This window comes from Squalius cephalus (genome assembly GCF_949319135.1).
Source record: "Squalius cephalus genome assembly, chromosome: 2".
NCBI lineage: Eukaryota > Metazoa > Chordata > Actinopteri > Cypriniformes > Leuciscidae > Squalius > Squalius cephalus.
Genome location: NC_137123.1, coordinates 28,960,538 through 28,981,183, shown reverse-complemented (window position 1 = coordinate 28,981,183; position 20,646 = coordinate 28,960,538). Strand labels below are relative to the sequence as shown.

The following is a 20,646-nucleotide window of genomic DNA, read 5'->3' as shown; positions in this document are numbered from 1 at the left end:
TGTAAGTCACTTTGGATTAAAGCCTCTTCCTAATTCATAAATGTAACGAATTCTATCTTTGTGGCCTGAAATAAAGAAAACTATGTTCACAAAGGCTTCAATAGATCGCAGAATGAATCCATCCCAATCTATTTTACTTACAACTTTTGGTTTCATCTTGACACTTTCTTGGCTGGTTAATAATTTACTTGATAAGATTTGCTGATCTGCCAGTTTGTTTGGCTCTAGGTGTGTCTGTCTTTCTGCATACCTGACTAGGTGAATGCATGTACAATATCTGTCTTCCGAAGCCGTCTAACCTGCAGTCATTCTGTGATCAGGTTTGTCTGCCAGAACTGATTCTGTCTTCCCATTCTTCCAGTCCAGAGAGATTTTTATTTAATATTCTAACCTTCTGTTTTCAGATGGAATGAGAAAAGAGTTCAGTTCCTCGTTTCAGCAGCTGTAAGAATCTCAGTTTATGGTTTCGTTACAATTGCTTTTCTTATTATTCCTTTTATTTACACCATACACATTCTCACATAAATGATCGATTTTGTTGAGAACAACAGAAGAAAAATGGCTTTTCTTCTTTAAGTTGCTATGGAGAGTTTTTTATTTAAAGTGATGTTAATGAATATTATAAGAGGTGTGAAAGTTGGAAGCAGTGTGCATACACAGCAGATCACCATACATATGTGAACTTATATTTCTGGCTCCTTTTGACATACTTTTAGAGGACACTGAAAAGTGTCACAACTTTTGTTTCAAGGTAGACATACAATGTTTTCAATCAATATCTTTTAAGGGCACTGCTGCGCAAGTCCTGCAGTGCTTCTCAACTGGTTTTGATTCAGGACCTAGATTTTACATTGGACATTTGGCGACCAAAATGTCCTTAAAACCAAATATTAAAATGTAATAATAAAACAATGAATTGCATATATATATGCATGGTATATACAAACCATGAATTTGTTTATATATGGCATATATTTTTTTTTTTTTTGCAAATATAGTGGAGGGCTACACTCTACTGCCTGCAGTGCATAGCTTAAATTACCTGGAGAACAACCCTTGGATTATTGTCACAATCCCATATATAAACAGATTCATGTCAGGAGGCTGTGCTGAAGGACTGCTAATTGTTCAAGATTTAAAGCAACAGAGCTCGTTCAGAACTGTGTCAGCGTGCCAGAAAATATGCGTGACTGTTTGTCATCAGGATGTGTGGAAGTCGCACATAAGGTGCTGAGCATATATTAATATGTTTTCATGCCAATTAATTCAGTAAAGACAACTTTTGCCCAAGTCATTTGGCAAATACAATGAAGTTCTCCAATTTACCTGCAGGGGTCACTGTGCTCTATTTTTCCTCTTCTCACACTGCATTCAATAAATGGACATTTAGCTTTGAAAAGCACACAATCACACTCTTTCCACTCAACACTTCTTGTCGATTGTCCTGATTATGTGGCCCATTGACCTAACTCTGCCCTGATAAAATGTTATCAAGAAGCGTTTATAGGGAAAATGTATTTCCTAGAGGAGTAATTGAAGTGACAGGTTTGAGGTCACAGTCGTAGGCCTGCTGGGAACATGCTTATATCATTTTGTATCATTATCTTAACTTGTGTAACTTGAAGCACCACATTCCATAGACAGGGTTAATCTAAAGCCAATGCTTGTCTGTGTGTTGTAGTTTATTGAAAATAAGATTTATTTTTTAATTTGGTTCCATTTACTTAAAATGTTTGGATGGATTTTGAATATTATGGAAATCAACATCTCTAAATGAAGTAAACATGCATTGTGTGAGTTAGCTTACTCGTTGAAGACGAGGTCAGGGGAGAAGTAGAGCATTTGGGCGTTGGTGTGTTTGTAGGATCTCCAGCTGAGGGAGAAGGAGGAGAGACACATCCAGGAATACTGGATCAGCGTGATTTGGTCCTCAATGGGTAGACTGCGGAAACCTGGGGGGGAGGGAAGGGGAGGGCAAGTTAACACAGAGCAAAGAGACATATGGGATACTCGGGGGCATGACTTGCCCTGAAGCAGATCTATTGAGCCATAACTGTAGGCTCTAAGAAACAAAATAGAATCTACTATCCTGTGCTTTTGTTCCCATTTGTTACATGGCAAAAGCTGCTTCAAAAATTGTAATTGTTGTGTTCCACAGAAAATTATATTAAGATGAGTAAATAATGATAGAACATTCATACTGTTCTTTTAAAAAAGACCTAGAGGATGTGGATAGTAACATTATGTTTGGAAAGAGCAAGTAAAGTCTTATTTACTTATTTAGTTAATGTAATGCGTGTGACTGTTGAGAATTTAACAGCGTAAAGTCGATTCTAGAGCTGCTGAAATTTGTTCACAAATGAAAAAGTTTTGCACTCGGCACAATCAGATTTACATGAATCACTGAAGGTTTCCACTCATTGTCCTGTTGTCAAAGACTGTTACCAATACAGCAGACTGGAGTCTTGCCAAGACTCACATTGAGAGCTGTGAAGTCACCCACAAGCTATAATTGTAGCCACACGAGGACACACTACAGTATAAACTTATTGGTGAAGCATAGACTATTTTTGGCTTGCCTGCAATATGCAAATTCAATGTAATATTTCTTTTTTTACAGTAACGTTCCAGGCAATCTCTCAGCGTCCCTTGTGTTATCCTTTCTTATAAATGATCATTTTCTTACATTATCCATTTATAAACTGAAATTATTGTCAATGAAATTAGCAAAACTTAAGTGTTGAAATACACCCTATTTTTTCCCATCAAATTCTCGTCCTTATCAGCTGTTTTTGACTCCTAAAGTGAATTAAAATCACATGTGAATCGCAGAACAATGTGGATATAGAAAAAAATAACTAATAATGAACATCTGCAAGTCATCACTTGTAGATTGGCTGAGCGTGTGATGCACTGACTGCCCAAAGCCTGACTGGGAAGTCTTTGAAAGTCAGTGAGCCAGTTTGCCCTGGTGTGTTTTCAGCCTTCTATTTATATATCCGGATATAGCAAGCAGACACCCTGGTATCAAATAATTGCAATACAGCAAATGACTGTCTTGTAGCAAGGTACCTTGAAAACTTAATTTGGAAAGGCAAAAACAGATTTTTATCAAATATTTAATATGAGTTTTGTTGCATAATATAGTGCGATTTAGGCAACATATGCTAGTGATTCTCAATCGATTACTGTTACCACAGACAAAATGAACCTTTGATTCCTCTATATGATAAGGCAACCTACTTTTGACATGATTTTAAAAATTAACTCGGAAGCTTGTGGAGTCAGCAAGATTTTTTACAAATAAATTCATATTATTATTATTCAGAAAGGATGCATTAAATTGACCAAAAGTGATAGTAAAGATGTTATAAAAAGATTTCAAATAAATGAAATCTTCATTTAGCTTTCTATTCATCAGAGAATCCTGGAGTAAATGTTTTCAACATTGATCAAAATAAGAAATGTTTCTTGAGCACCAAATCAGCGTATTGGAATGATTTTGGAATAACGGCCAGCTTTGCCATCACAGGAATAATTACATTTTAAAATGAAATAAAAAAGTTATTTTAGACTGTAATAATATTTCACAATATATTTTTTACTGGATTCTTGATCAAATTATCACAGCCTTGGTGAGCATAAGAGACTTTCAAAAGCATGAACAAACTTTTGAATGGTGAATATAAAGGTCAACCCTTACATTTTTCTCAAGTGTCAGTGCTTGTTAAAAGCATGAAGAATTAAGCATGGGCTCAAGACCTAGAACTTCTTGATTTATGTAAACTGTCTTTTGAATTTGAAGATGACCACCTTACTAAACTATACCAAAGCACCTGACAGGTCAAGGATTGTAATAATGGTTTCTAAGCACAGCTCAACGAATACTTCACCTTGAATAACCCTGCCAGTCTGAAAGTGCGGAAGACAAAGACGGAATCTGAGAAACAACCAAAATTTGCCTTGGAATCGTACCTGGAAGTACTTTGGCCCACTTGACGACTCGGATCATCTGTTTGCCGGCGAGCTGGTTGAGGCTGGTGAGCAGGTGGTCGGTTGTGTCGGGCTGTGTGTTGTCATATCCAGCGAACACAACTTCAGGCTCTATGAGCTCCAGGATGCTACACACGGTTGGGGACAGAAACGGTGCTACCGCGGGGACGTGGGGGACGAGAGCGGTGGATGAGCTCAACTCTTTCTCGGAGGTCAGAAACGGAGGCCCTTCCTTTGAGTTCTGCAGGGAAGAATCCTCGCTAATGCTTTTCATCTTTCCCAACTTCTTCGACTTCCGTGCTGAGAAATAACAAACGTGTATTATTAAAGCTGTTCGCTTCAGCAGCCTGATCCATTTTACGAATAATTACAATTAATGTTAAACACCGAAGGTTCTTAAAATGATTTATAAGAGAGATAAATAATTTGAAATGAACAAGATATTAATGAAAAGACCCCCAGTGTAGTCTGGGAGCAGGGCTCTTGCAGTTTTTCATATCTGAAAGGAGCTGGAGCTGATAGAAGTAATTATTGAAGTAGAGATGGATCTTATAGCAGGGATCACAGTTTAAATCCCTGCTGTATAGATGTGACCTCTTATGTAGTTCAGCAGGATGCTGTTAATTGACTGTGTGTGTGTTCCAATTTGATATTAATTGCAAGATTCCTGTGCCAACAGATTTCATATCACATCAGTAAGTGAGACTGAAGGTGGCATATGTGCTAGTCCCAATAAATGTTCAAATTTGGTAACTTCAACTTTTCAAATCATATGCTTATATAAGAAAAAAAAAATATATATATTAAATGTGTCAGTAAACTCCATAGGTATAAATATATATATATATATATAGTGTCATTAAACTGGTTGAAAACCCTGTATTTAAATAAAGTTCATGCCCATGTTATTTGTCGTCTATCCAAATAGGTAAAAAAGCAGAATGACCCCTCTCAAGTAATGACATCAAAGAAACACCATAATTCTCATTCTATATTGGAACTTTATGTAATTTCAGGTAGGTGAATATTTGTTTGTATTGCTTTCAAGATGGACAGAAGCAGGAAATCTTGTTTAGGGAACTAAAGCTATTTACTCTGTTATTCAGTTATGATAGCTGGTTTAAGATAAACTATATATGAGACACACACATATTTTATTTATTTAAGAAACTTTCCCCCAACAAACTGACATTTAGCAACCCAACCATGTAGACACGTGGCTCTGATCAGAGCTGGCCAAATGACTACTTACAACTTTTTGTTTCTCCTGGTCTTTGTGCTTGTGTTTTTGTCCGTTTCTAAATTTGGAATCACTAGTTAATCTTTACCCAATGTGTCGTTTTCAGGAGTTTACATGGCCGTAGTGATGTACACAGGAAAACCCATAGTTTGTTGGGTTTAATAATAAGGTGGCCCTAAGTTTTCAATAATATTCCAATAATAAGATGGCCCCAATCAGTGTGACCCTTGTCTAGCATTTGTTACACCAACAACCAAAATCTTTTTGAAATCAACCACACTATCAAAGTTTTAAACAGCTCCCCAAAGTACACACTCATATTGTGTTGCAATTATATTGAAAACACAGATGTATGTGAAGTACTTTTCAATATGTTCTTTTAAGTCACTTACCTTTTATTAAAAAAAAAAATAAAAAAAAGTTTCAGTGGAACATTGTAAAGCTTTACTACAAAGGCAGTGCCTCTTATTATAACATTCACAATAATATATATTTTTTAATCTCTTGGATGTGTTTTATATATTTTAAGATTTATGAGCTCAGGTGTGACGGTATAATTGTTTCATATCATTTCACAACAGATTTTAGTCCCATAGTAAGTAAATTCAGTTACCCCCAAGATTCATCCCAGCTTGTAGACACTTCCGTACTCTGCAGGCTGGGCAGTTTTTCCGCCGAATCTTGTCAATGATACAGTCATTCCTCCCAGCACACAGGTAGTTGTGCTGACCTGCAAGAAGACATAGAAAGTGTTTAAGATCTCTGTAAAAATCTCTATGTCTGTATCCTTTTTTTTCTGTTGGAATTGTTACAGAAATTAAGAATTAGTTCCCTCATGGTCAGATGAATAATGAGCTGTCAATTTAACACCCATTTAGTACATTAAATATGTTTTTCTGTGGGGGCTTTGTTGGTTAATTTGAATAATTCATCAATATAATATGAATTTAATTAAATTTATTATGGAACACAAAAAAGAAAGATGTCAGTTACATGCATTAGTCAAAGTGGGACCTTCACAAGGACACAGTGATGCATTCTGGTCATCTCTATGTAAGTATCAGACGAAAAGAAGACAGCTGTCCTACACTTTACGCCCCTCACTATTATCATAGAGCACAAATGAGCCATCCCAAATAGTGTTTTTGAGTGTGTCATGGGTTGGCTGATGTCTTGGCGCGGGATACTACGACAGAGACCGTAACAGCCTGAGAATCCCTCATGCGCTGCCTTCATCAGCCAAGGCCACAGCTCTCGTTTCAGAGCACCATTCCGCTCCACTGGCTCGCCGCACACCCACGCGCTCCACGGGCCGGAGCAGCGCGCCGCAGGGCCGCATCCAGGCACTGTGGCCATGTACATCTCTCTTTCATTCTCTTACCCATATTCCACCCCCTCTTACACTCGTGCATCATGGGAAGGACGTGCTACCTACATGAGGGCACTTTCCTTTAGCGCTTATGGACCGTGTGGCTGCAGACAGGCACAATGAGTGTTTTCGGTGGTGGGGAAAATGCTCAGCGAGTCTGTCTAAAAGCTGCCAAAAAAGCCCAGGATCTGCAAACGGAGCAACAGCAGCTGTAGCCTCGCCACTATTTCTGGCTAAATCACATGACCCCTTACATAAGCCCATTTTTCTTGCTCTAAAAAACCGTAAACTGCGACACAGGAAACACAACGAAGCCCTCCTCCGCCTCACCACCCAAATACAGACGCAAATCAGACCTGAAATCTGTTCGGCTGACTCTCTGACCACTCTCCGCAGCTGCCCCACAAATCCTGTTAATCATTATCCCAACAGAAGCACTTACATAGACTGCATCGTGCTATGTGTGTCTGTATCAGCGCACGTGTGTTCGTAAAGGTGTTTATGGACAAAGGTAGCAGAGAGACTGTTTGTGTGCCTGAGGACGAAAGAGGAACGTCAAGTATTGTAATAGTGTTTCAGCACACTGTAGGTTGTGGATCTGGATCTGTTTATTGCCTTAAAGAATCACAGCAAGTGCATATTATGGTCTATCACAGTAGTATGTCATTGTTTAGCTATTGTTTTCTCAAAGTTTAGTTTAGGATTTTAGTTTAGGAAGTTCTGTTTCCTTGGTGAGACAATACTAAAATTCAAATTGAGTTTAAAAGAATAGTTAACCGAAAAATATCATTTACTATCATTTACCCTCATATCATTCCAAACCCAACTTTTTTTCTTTCTTCTGCAGGACATAAAAGGAAATATTTTAATGATTATCCGTTTGGGTGAATTTAAGACAATGACAGTACATTGCGCCATAAGATTGCCTGTGCGTCAATTATCTTTTCACACTCCAGTCCAGTAAGTGGCGGAAATGCTCACCTGCTGCTTCTGGTGTTTCTGCACACCAGTGTAAAAGGTGGTCTTTTTACCACCATTTTTTTTTTTTTTTTCACTGTTAAAATTGCTTACATATTGGGCTGTTTTTCAACAAAACCAATCGGAGCAATTGGAAAATGTTTAGCGAGCCACATACACTTTTCCTGAAATTCTTGGGTGCTTTATTAAGGGTTAAAGTGAGTCACAATGTACTATATTTGCAGGGCTGCCAACTCTCACGCATTGAGCGTGAGACTCACGCAATTGACACTTTTCACACGCTCTCACGCCACACATCCATTTTCTCACGCACAGAAAAATTGCTGAGCGCCTCAGTACAAGTGCACGTGAACCGCTCATCTGTTAATTTTTTATTTAAAGATGCAGTACAACTTACCGAAAGTATACATAATATCGACCAATTAGTGTTTTTCAACCACGGAAAGAGGTCAATATAACAGCAGGAGAACAATTATGTCACATAACGTTACATTTACCTCAGGAAAGCCATTTAATGACCATAGCATGTTAACTGAATAGAAAAAAATAGCTAGAGAGGAGATTTTGCTGAGCACTATATTACATATTTATTATATTTTTTATTTATGTCATTAAATAATTGTTATTATAACAAAAACTGCATTATATTTAATTTAATTTGTTATTTTTAACCTTTAATAATACCAGCAGATTGGGCCCTCTATGTTTACAGCATTAGGTGAGATTATTTTTTTAAATAAAATTTAAAATAAACATGTATCCAAATTACATGTTACATCAATATTGAATCAAAATCGGAATCAAATCACAAGAATGGAATTGAAATCTTGAAATTTTTGTCAAGCAATAATAAAAACTGTATCCTACCAGTCAATGTAAACATTGTAACAAGTTGTCACTAAACTTCATAAAATTCTAATTACCAAATGTTTTGACAATCACAATTACACCCCCCCCCCCCCCCCCCCCCCCAAAAAAAATCTCACTCCAAGCTAAACTCAAAAGTTGGCAGCCCTGATATTTGTATTGAATTAACCCAACCTTTTTTTCTTTTTTTTCTTTTTTTTCCCTCCTTTGTGTGTGTTCCCCAGAAGAAATGAATGCAGGTTTGAAACGACGTAAGGTTGAGAAAAGTTTTGCTGCTGATTTCTTTAGCCACTTCTAGCCTGAAATGTTGTGGATTCTTTATTCCAACAAATTCAACTCCTCATACACATTGTACCAAATGTCATTAGTTGCCACAAAAGTGAGTTTAATAATCATTTTTCTAATCATTTTTTTCTGCCTTAAATTATTACATTTCTGAAATACATAACTTAGACAGTTACCTCTGATAACAGATCACTCTAAACTGTAATGTCGATACATGCATTTTCTGTAAAGCTGCTTTGAAACGATGTGTATTGTGAAAAGCGCTATACAAATAAATGTGAATTGAATTAATATTAAGGCTGAATTTGGAATACTATTTTATTATATTATATTACTATTTAAATGCTAACATGGAGGTTCCTGTACAAGCTTGTCTACTTTTAGCCAATTACGTCATTCATGATAGAGCGATGCACGGAAACCCTAGCCTGTCAGCTTATAAATGAAGCAGACATTTAAAAAAGTAAATCCATGTGCAGTATTCACAACTTTTTTTTCTGCAGTTTTCCAGCTTTCGTGTCCTTTCTGGCTTTAACTTGGACACATTAACTTCTCCTTCAAAGTGGCTCTCCTTACGTCAAGCTTTCAGATCTAAATGTAGGTTAGATATGTGACACTGCATTACCATGAAAACTCATGGTAATACAGTGTCATATATCTAACCTACATTTAGACCAAGATGAATAAGCCACCCCTTTTCACATTAGCCGTTAGCTACAACGTGTAGCATAGAAAAACACAGGCCAATGAATCAGCATCTGTCTAGTTCTTTCACCATGTACTTCAAATCTCTTCCAAACATGTGACTCACTGCATCATTAAGGAAATCAGGGGTGTTCAGACTGCCATTTTCAATGAGACTCAGTGACCTCTGACCTTTAACAACCGTCAGTGATGCGAAAAAAGTTTAGCTGAGCTTGACTAGCAAAGGGAGTTAAGAAAATGATCCACCAGCCAATGCAGCACTTGCTTTAGTAGCTTACAGCAACCAACAGCTCCATGACCTCCACCGATTAAACAGTGTGAATCCACTTTCAGTATATGGCATTATCAATTTCAATTTCTCAAGTAAGAGACTGATTTATTTCTGCTAAATGTTTCTCTTTTTTTTTTTTTTTTGATGTAAACTGCAGCTAATAACTCTTGTTTTCTGTGTTCTTCCAGCACGACCAGATTCAGTCTTCAGAGAGATTATTGTATGAACAGACACATGAGAGTTAAATTACAGACCATAGCGCAGCTGTAATCATTTATGAAAATACTTTTTTCCAGTTTCCTCTCATCATTTGTTATTTCCACACGTGTACTTCCTGCACTTTGCAGTCCTCTGCTTTCCTGTTAGAAATTGTATCTGGTCCAAGGTTGAAAAGCTACAGCTTTATCTGTGTAGAACATCAAACAGTGCTTTAATTTCCAGTGGACAAACGTGTTATATATTTGTACTGTACATGGAAATGAATCTTTTTTGCTGTGCATTATGCTTAGAGCTGCCTTGAGGGCAACAACAACAGATTAATAAACTAAGATTGTTCAGAATCAGAATTAGTAGTTGTGGTTGCAATGCTAAATCGAAACAGTAAGAAGAAGCTGTCATCAACTGACCGGAAAACAGCCTTGTGTAACCTCAGACATATAAAAAATACAGGGTCATGACCTATGTCCTCAAATATATTGATGTTGGAAACACAGATGCCAATATGTGATAGCCGTCATCCGATTTGCTTAAACACAAAGGGTGTCTCATTTTGCATTGATGTCAAAGAACAAAGGTATCACCCAGAAGACGGAAGAGATGGCAGATACTGAAAGCAGCGGTGCATAGGCAAACACAGAGGGTTATTTGAGGTGAGGAAAAAATGACACGTATGACCTGTTTAGTGGACTGTATTGTTGTTCGACCTGTTAACACTACAGTGCACGTCACGTGAAAGCACTCTGAATTCTGTCATGTTTCAGTATGTATGTCTGTCAAACTCAGTTTGTGGAGTTTCAATTTTTGTCATTAAAAGCTTATTTCAAATTCATCCTTAGGCTGTAAATTATGGAAGCCATTTCTGCTTAAAAAAAAAAACGATATCTCACAATTGTGACTTTATATGTGACTGCAATATACAATGTACAAAAGTTTGATTAATAAAACAATGTATATTCTTCTATTTCAAATAAATGCTGTTCTTTTGACATTTTCTATTTATCAAAAAACCTTGAAATGTATCACATTTCCCCCAGAAATATTAAGCAGTATAACTTTTAAATATTGATAGTAATAAAGCATGTTATTTGAGCACCAAATCAGCATATTAGAATGATTTCTGAAGGATCATGTGACACTGAAGACTGGAGTAATGATGCTGAAAATTCAGCATTTGCCATCAGAGGAATAAATTACATTTTATTTTAAATTGTACTAATATTTATGTTTTTTTCTGCATTTATTTAAAAAAAAAGAAGGAAAAACAGAAATATATTAAAATGAGTCACATTATAGTTTTCATATATATATATACATATGAAAACTATAATGTGACTTAATTATTAGATTATATGGAAATTATTATTTTTTTCCCTTGCAAAGAAGTATCCTGGTAATTTGTACTTATATACACAAATAACTGTCATATATAGACCCATACGTCATGTTAAAACCTCTGAAGTAGATCATCAGTATTATAATTACAAAGTCACAGAAAAGTTTCAAAAACTCCTCTGAAATTAGGTCTCTTGTTTCATTATGGTCTACCACAGTGTTTCTCAAGCCTGTCCACCCACCACCACTGGGACCCCCTTTAATGGTCTAGCAAGTTCAATATAAGCCTATAAATGGTGAGTTGTGCAGGATTGACACTGAATATCATTAAACATGATGACATGCCAAGACACTGATGGCTTTTGAATAATAAGCATCTGCTGAGCTGTCTGAAAAATAATCACTGCACAACCCATATGGAAATCACAGCCATGCTACAGACTGTGGTTTGCATGGGAGTTTGAAAATGGACAAGTGATGAGGAAGTGTGTTGATGGGAAAACTGTAGATAGAAAAACCGCCTCATACTTTTTTTTTTTTTTTTTTTTTTTTAAATCGAGGAAGGACATCTCAAACATTAAAAACCTTGATGGTGTGGCAGTACCAGTAGAAAAAGAAAGTACTCGCATTAAGATTTTACATGACTTTAGCAAACCTCTTTAAATCTGTTCACATGCCATTATTTTGATTATACTCAAATAAATGTGGTTGTTTTATTGGCATTGTACTGCAACTGTGACACATTTCACATCCCACAATACAAAATGTTAAATTGAAATGCAATAGACCGATTTGCTGAAAAAATTGCTTTCATTGCTAGGATATCGGCCTCCCTAATTTTGTAGAAAATGCTTGAAGTGTATCCATTCTAAACGTTTTTGATCATCAATAATACGCATGATGTCCATGGCCAGTAAAACTCTTAAGCATAAACTTTATTTCCAGTTTTCAAAGCAGTGCATGAGTGCTGTTCCCCTAACACTAGCATGTGCATTTCGGTGCACAGGTTTTTTGTTTTGGAAATGCACAGAATGGTTCCAAATTGGGTACTAGCTCTAACACCAGCACAGTCAAAAAGGGTTGGAAACATGCCTTTATAAAGACGTCTAACACCAGGAACAGCTAAAACACTATAAACATTGTACGTGGATTCCTTTCATTTAGCGGTTGTCCCTCTCCATGCCGGAGGTCCCAAACCCTACAGCTAAACCAACACAGTGAAACTCGTCTATCCCTAGTGCCAAATGTAATTACAAATTCTTATAATAAAGGAACAAATATTTTAGTGCTCAGACTGAACAGCTGTAGAGCTCCTAATAAAAGTCTGTTGAGAATTAGCTAGTACCATATGGCCACTTCACACTATTCCCACAGAAACAAGTGTTTATGATGCTATTAGTTATTATCTGAACAACTCAGCAACTACACAACAGAGGTTGTTAAGTGGTGACTGCAATATTTTCCTTTTGCGGTTTTCTTTTGTACCAGAGAGAGCACTTCAGAACTTTTCACACTTCAAAAAAGTGTGAAGGGTGAAAAAAATGGTCTATCTACTTCCTCCCAATAGGAAGGCTATTCCAAAAGGTAGCCATCTTAATTATGCTGCCTCCTAAGATACATTGTTTTGGCCAAATTCTAAAGGTGTGGTCACATTTAACATTGTTAGTTAAATTTTACCAGTGAAATCCAGTCATTTCGAAAGAAATCCATGTGATCCATGTGAGGGGATTTAAGATTTCAGAACAGGCTGACATTGCATGCACATAATCTCTGTGTTGACCAACAGAAAAACTGCTTGGTTTAAAAGTGACCTCATACATTATTACCACCATTGATACACAGCGACAATAAAAAAAAATCGGTCACAGTTTGTTTGTTTTTTACAGAAATTTCACCAAAAGTTTTCTAATGTAACCACACTTTTAGAAAGCATCACGTTTATACTTTGTGGCAAATGAGGCAAAATAAACTCGTTAAATACTAAAGTGAATTGTTAAAAATTACAGTGTAAATAAGATCTCTTTTTTTTGCCAGTATTTGTGTTAGCTGAGTATTTAGAGTATGTTTTTTTGAGGCACACCAACAGTACACATTTTCGAACAATTCCTAACAAAAAAAAAAAAAAAAACCTCATCAGCTCAGTAGTAGAGACTCCCATGACCTGAAATGGAGGGCTCAGATAGGTGAGACATCCATAATGTGTACTGTTGGTGTGCCTCCAGGAATAGGGCTGGAAAACCTTGTGCTGTTAGCTTAGCAACATGCTAATGACAAATTCCACTGAAATCAATTGCCTATCGAGTCTCCCTTGTGTGGAGCGTTGTTTGTGTTAAATTACTGCCTATGTAAAGCATTCAAAATCTTTCTCTTATAACAGCTAGGATACTGCCTTGGAAGGCAGCTGCCCATTTAGGCATCAGGCAGCAAGGCTAGGTTTTAAAACAGACCTGTTTCTGTCTATTCCCTCACCGTGTCTAACGTTTTATCTGTTTCCAATCTTACTGCTCACTCTCCTTCTTCCAATCGCGCTCTCTCTCTCTCTCTCTCTCTCTCTCTCCCTCCCTCCACCCCCACTCTCTCTCTCTCTCTCTCTCTCTCTGCCTCCTCCCTCCACCCCCACTCTCTCTCTCTCTCTCTCTCTCTCGCTCTCTCTCAGATGGTAACTAGGCTGAGGTCAGGTAAGGTAATGGAGCGCACACTCTTACACAGCACTACCTCTGCTGTGGTGTCGGGAAAGCGGCTGCACTTCTGAATGCCCTTGAGGTGTGACCTCATTCAGGGCTCTTAGGAACAATCATGACATGAGAAAATGCTTGATATAAACACACGCTTTTCAAACGTTTAATAACTTCATCTATTACTATCATTGACTAATAAATTACTAAATTTGTGTAATAGTGAATGTTACAGCATAATGTACATTCAGCCGGTAATTATCTCTGAATAAACCCTGACAGGATGAACAAGACACGGCATGAAGAGTAAGGGTCTTGTATCACCCTGAAATGTTTATTTTGCAATAATGACTGTATTCATGCAGCAAGTTTTCATGCTGATTACAAATAATAAATAAATGGACATGAAATGTGTCTCACAGCTAATGTGAAACTAGGTCATTATACAAAACTATTTGACCCATCAAGAATTCCAGAGAGCCATGTATTGACATAAAGGAATAGCCCCGCCCCCAAAATGAAAATTAATTTACTGATTCTCATGTCATTCCAAGCCCTTCAAACTTTTGATAATCTTCAAAACACAAGATTTTTAATGAAACCTGAAATTTCTGTCCCTCCATTGAAAGTCCATGCAACCAAAATGTTGACGCGTAAAAAAGTTCAGAGAGAAGTTGGAAAAGTAATCCATATGAATCATGCAGTTTAACTGAAGTCTTCTGAAGAGACATGATCGCTTTATGTGATGAACAGATTTCATTTTTATTCACATAAAAATATTAGTTAACACACATACAAATATGGGGCACATCAAATATGGTAAGCGGATAATCAACTGTACTTGCTTGATGTACGAGAACAAACCTCATTGGTTATTGCAGAATTAAACTGCTTGATTTATATGGCTTACTTTTGCAATGTCTTTATGAATTTTTTGAAGCATGACAGTTTTGGTTTGCATAACCATTCGATGGACGGACTGAAATATCTCAGGTTTCATTAAAAATACCTTTGGCGTTTCGAAGATGAAGGTGGTTTTGGAACAACATGATGGTGAGTAATTGATGACAGAATTTTCTGCAAGATATTACTGTCTACTATATGAAAAACATGGAATATTCAGGGTTATTTTCAAATTAACATCTAGCTGTTGTTGTCTGTGTAATCGGCAGCATGCCACGGATGCTGTCTTAATTTACACTTCAAATTAAAAAAGTTTAGAAGTTTTCTTCAGCAACAATATCTAGAGTACACACAGGTGTTTCTTTGAATAGACTCTAAAGATCTCTCTAGTTTGTTTGGCTGTTATATATGCTCTGTGGAGTTTGGATGTGTCTGTTTGCTTAATCAGCAATTTGCACCTTTCTGAAGAGGCTGTGATAACAATGTATTGGTGCTAATAAACTGAAAAGTCCCTGAAAGTTTTCTGATAACATTAACGCTATTTTACTCCTCTTATCAGATGTGAATTATCCCATAGGACATTGTTACCTGAATTTAGAGGGATAAAAATCCAGGCCTGGGTCTACTTTACCAAGTATTGTGCAGCAGTATATGGTTAATATTAGTTTATCTATATGGGATTTTTTCCCCCAGATATCCTTATTTTCATTTAGATGAACTATTAAAGAGTTGTATAGTACATGTATAATCTGTAATTAAATGCATCTCTTATAGATATAATATATAAATATATATATATATATATATATATATATATATATATATGTGTGTACTGTATATACGATTATTTACGATTTAATTATGATTTAATTGAATTATGATTCAATATATATATAATTGAATTAAAACGCATATCTCGCCATCCAGAATGATTGCAATCTCTAGAAATATTATGCATAAACCAACCAGGAATTCACCCTGCTTTAAACTGGCCTTTTCAGCAAGGATTCATCCTGTTAATATGACATAAAGACATTTCTCAACAGCAAGAGAGAAATATAAGTGAGAATACAGATGAGAGTCTTACCTTCTACAGCTCTTTTGAAGAAGACTTTGCAGCTTCCACATGTAACAACCCCATAGTGACATCCTGACGCCTCGTCTCCACACACCAGACACACTTTGGCTGTCGAAGACGTGTGTCTCAAAGACGCACTGAAATAAGAGAAAATAGAATGATACCTGTAAATTGTACTTGAGACATTAAGTGACAAACCACATTAATGATATAACGCAATGTTCTCATGATTAGAAATGCAGTAGTTATGTTGTATGTGTTGCAGTGGCAGTTCATGGGTAACTGTAGAAATAACCAAAACAACTTAAAGCATTTGATATTTGAATATACCATTATACCATTGTAAAGATTCAATTTAATAACTCTAAAAGGTCTTGTGATATGATAAACATTTTATTTGACACTGAATACATGGGAGGGTAGACATCTTAATCATTATTTTTAATTATTACAAATATTGCAAATTTCAAGGTATTTTTTCTGCATGTTGGTTGCACAGAAATTATTCAATTATTATTATTACAAGTAGCCTAGTAGTAGAAGTAACCGTAATAAACAATAAATGACTGTATATTATATAATTGCATAATTATAATTAATAGATTCAATTCATAAATGAACAGACCCAGGACAAAAAATAAATACTGCCATGTCATTGACCTGCCTATTTCAATAAAATAACCCATAAATAACACCCCAGGTTTGAGCTAAGTTTGTCCTGCTCTACAGGGCGGTTTGAGCCCAACTATTTTAGCACTGCAGAAATCACGTAATTCCCACATTGTTACTGGGCACCCAAAGGGCACGGCATATGTCACTGACTCATAACGTATGTCTCACAATTTTGCTCCAGATCATTCAGGAAGTCTGACTGTACAATATCTAACACAATTGCACCCATACAGTATATAATATTGCGCTTTCAAAATAGTCAAATTATACCTAACCTATTGGAGTCTTAAAATACAGAAATAAATACTGAACAACATTAAGTGGCAGAAAATGGGACAATGTTGGAATCTCAAAAAGAGAGATTTTTATATCCACTGCCCTCCAAAATGAAATTGAAACATTGAAAATGAAGCACATACTCCAAATAGTCTGGCTGACTTGGCAGAAATCTGATTAAATTGCCCAGTGAAACCTGACATAGCCTGAGTGGGCAGAGCCTCTTATAAGGATGCCCTGCGGAGCAGGTGAAAGTCACCCTTTGAAAGACTCCTATGGCGTGCATAAAAAACACACATAGCAGAGCTCATTTAAAATGAACAGTAAGGCTCTAACAATACGTTAACGACAAGATAGGCTTAGCACGTACCTCCCCCCGCCCCAACTTTGATAATGAGTGTGCTCTCGTTTTAATCAGTAGTGCACGGTAATTGTCTGGTTAGCATTCTGACAACATCCTTGAGTCTTAACAAGCCTCTGGGTCTCAGAGGCACGGCCCCTCTCAAGGCCTGGTGCGGGTAGTAACTTCACAGCGTCTTTCTGACACAGTCGAGAGAGCTGATCTAATTCTCCCTCGTCCATCTAAACACACATTCAATTTGTTAGCCGGTTAGCAGGGGTCTCCTGCGAGGGAGTCGATTGGCAGGCCCCGGTGAGCTAATCGCCCCGGCAGCACCGCAACGCTCGCTGTGCATGATGTGGAGAGGTCTAGCTTTATTAAACTGTTCAGCGAGCCCCTCTTTCTCTTGTTCTGCACCAAACGTTTTTTGCCATGGAGCAAAAAAGAAAAAGACAAAGCAAAGGGCTGACAAGGTGACTGCTTTTGCATGAAGTAGGTCAGTGTTCATTGTTATAAAACAGAGCGCCCTTATGACCGGCATACTGCGAGACTGCTGCTGGTGTGTGTTTAGTGCTTAAGAGAAAAACACCAATTAATGATGACAAGTACTTTAGCTGGTGGATTTTTCATTGGTATAGATAATGAAGTGAATGCCTGACCTGCCTCCCCTCTCTTAGAAGAAGTTAGACAAGTTTGATTCCAAACTTCACTTCCGTTTTCGCCATCTACTCAAGTGTGACTGTGTGTTATTGAAGTAACCCTTGTCTGTGTGGTCAGTGAGTGAGTTTACATGTACAACAAATGCTGATAACTATCAAAAACCTGCTCGATTAAGAAAACCTGACAAACAGAGTTTACGTTAGATGTTGAATGCTTTGAAGAATTCTTCGAAACATGAATATATATTTTTTTTTTTTTATAAAATAATAAAATGTCTTATATGTTATGTAAGATGGTGCATGTAAACAATGCTTGAAGTGATTCTCTGGAAACAGACAGGTAATAAGGAAGGTAATAAAAAAAAGGTCTGGGGTAAAGTGAGGACAGATGCAACTATCATTTCTCATCCATCGTATGTACAATTGCAGTCTAACTAGAGTAGACTTAACATGAATTGAGATCATATGGCAATTTTTCTAGCTTTAGGTTTAAGGTTTTTTGGGGGGTTTTTTGCAAGAAAAACAAGCAAAAAGCAGTAGATATGCCTTTTCATCTTCAGATTTCATAAAAAATATTCAGAGATACCTCTGTAAGCGAGTGGTTTACTCAAAATACTCAAGGATTCCGAAGCCCTGTTTTGATTGCATTATCAAATTGCCCTGCATTAATATGACAATTGGGTCATTCATGTTATGCAATGCCTTTTGAACACTGTAAACTGAATATAAAAAATATAAAAATATGGCCATGTTTTGCACTTTAAGGAAAGGGAGGGGTGCAATATATATATATATATATATAAACAAAATGATTTGCACAAATTATTTAGGAACTGCCTTTTTGGAATGCAGAATAACCTATCAATTGATCACAAAATAAAACAAATGGGGGGACATTAAAAGATACTTGGAATATTTGCATAATAGTTAATGCAAAGCCTGAAGGGACACGACAAAAATAGCAACATCCACTCAAAACAAGTTTTATTTCATGTTAATTTAATTATGATGTAATGATAAGAGATTAATCTAGCACTTTCTATCTTTTAAATTTGTAAATTTCATAATATAAATAAACTGCACAGTAGGGATGACCCAATTGCATTCGTTCAGCAGAAACTGTAGTTTATGTAAATGTCAGTGCAAGAGACAGTACTTAATAACCAAGTTTCAAGGACAGACAGGAAGGATTTTTAGTTTTTTGTTTTACGATGCTACACCCTTATACAGAATTACTTATTGTTCCCTGTGCAATTATACAATCTAAATTATTTGGAAGGAAGTAATTGTGAATTGAAACTGTAGTGACCACTTACCGGTCATGTACGGAAATAAGCATAATAATAATTCAACATGTTCAAGCCCAACTTGAAAACTACGAGAAGAAATGGAGAGCAAGGTTTTGGCATTTGCTATATTATTTGGATTGTGAATATTTATTGCTGCTTACGTGCTGCTGCATCAGCTGAGATCTGCAGAAAGATACTGGCAGGGTTGAGAAAGAAGACTGACAGATGGATCATGAATGCAAAAATAACAAACCATATAACCGCTCGAATGCACTGCGCTGGAGCTGTCACGTATCAATCTCAACAGAGCGATAAAGCAGCAGCCTTTCTCCTGGCTCTATGCAGAGCAATGGGCAGAAATAGAACATGCAGCGATAGTTACGCTGAATCTCTATCAGTTAAGGTGGGTGTTAAGTTATCAGACTTCACAGCACACAGATGTACAGATGCTAACCAAAGCCAGAGAAAAATGAGTCCTGCTCAGCTTCAAGAGGATCACCATTCATTGTGCAAACAGTGACCGCTCTTACAGACAGCCACCTCCTCTTCGGTCTAGAGTATTTATGTAACAAAACTTGGAATGCGGCAAAAGCTAAAGGTAGATTAGGTAAAACAAACAGGATAGAGGACAAACGGCTTACATAACCAAAGTGAGACAGCCTAAACATTATCACCGCACCCACTCCACGCACTACGCAGAGAGGCCTGCAGAGAATTATGGGTCCCCAGAGTGCTATTAAGACCTGGACCTACCAAAGGGTCAACTGCAACGTCAGTGAGTGCGTGTAAAATGCATTTACATTCTCTTAATATACCATGACCTGAATTAATATGTTCTTCATCTGAAATGAGTTGCCCAATATGGGTGCCGCACTAATTGTGTTGAAGCTGTAAATTATGAAGAAGTGGGGAAAAAAAGAATCTGTGAAACAATTATGAAATAGATTTCTTGCAAAAAGAAAAAGAAAAAAAGAAGCTAATTAAGGCATCCAAAAGAGCAAGTGATTTCTTTTAGGATTTTTTTTTTTAAATGAAAATGAATACAATGTAATATATAGTAGGTCTATACTAGTTTGTGCACGCACAATTAGGAATTATATAATATGAATTATGCAAATCATTAATTACAGCAGGCAAATAGCACTGCTTTGTGAATCATAAACATCATTCTTAAGAATAGAATTCTTATTAATTGCTATTTTCTTCTAAATATAAGTGAGGACTATTTTATATTCCCCAAAAACAATGATCATTTGGGGGGGATCAAAAAGGTTAATAACCTCTTAAATTTTGGATATCACACACACACATGTTGTGTTTTAATGTTTTAAGGGGACTTTCAATAGACATAATGATTTTTATACTGTACATACTGTATATTATATCCCCTTACACTAAACCTACCATTACAGAAAACATTCTGCATTTTTACATTTCCAAAAAAACATTTTTTCTCATGGTGACCAAAGAATGTCCCCACAAGGACAAGGATTTT

General features: G+C 36.6%; 1 protein-coding gene across 2 annotated transcripts in view; it reads right to left on the bottom strand.

The window, feature by feature from the left end:
* The window catches only part of nr3c2 (nuclear receptor subfamily 3, group C, member 2), a 77,255-nt gene that overhangs the window by 12,111 nt on the left and 44,498 nt on the right, over positions 1–20,646 (bottom strand). For both annotated transcript variants that reach the window (XM_079862042.1, XM_079862043.1), the window contains 4 exons: positions 15,925–16,052; positions 5,847–5,963; positions 3,976–4,293; positions 1,808–1,952 (listed from right to left, as the gene is read on the bottom strand). In XM_079862042.1, the coding sequence (XP_079718168.1) occupies positions 1,808–1,952; positions 3,976–4,293; positions 5,847–5,963; positions 15,925–16,052 (708 nt within the window). The remainder of the gene's footprint in view (positions 1–1,807; positions 1,953–3,975; positions 4,294–5,846; positions 5,964–15,924; positions 16,053–20,646) is intronic.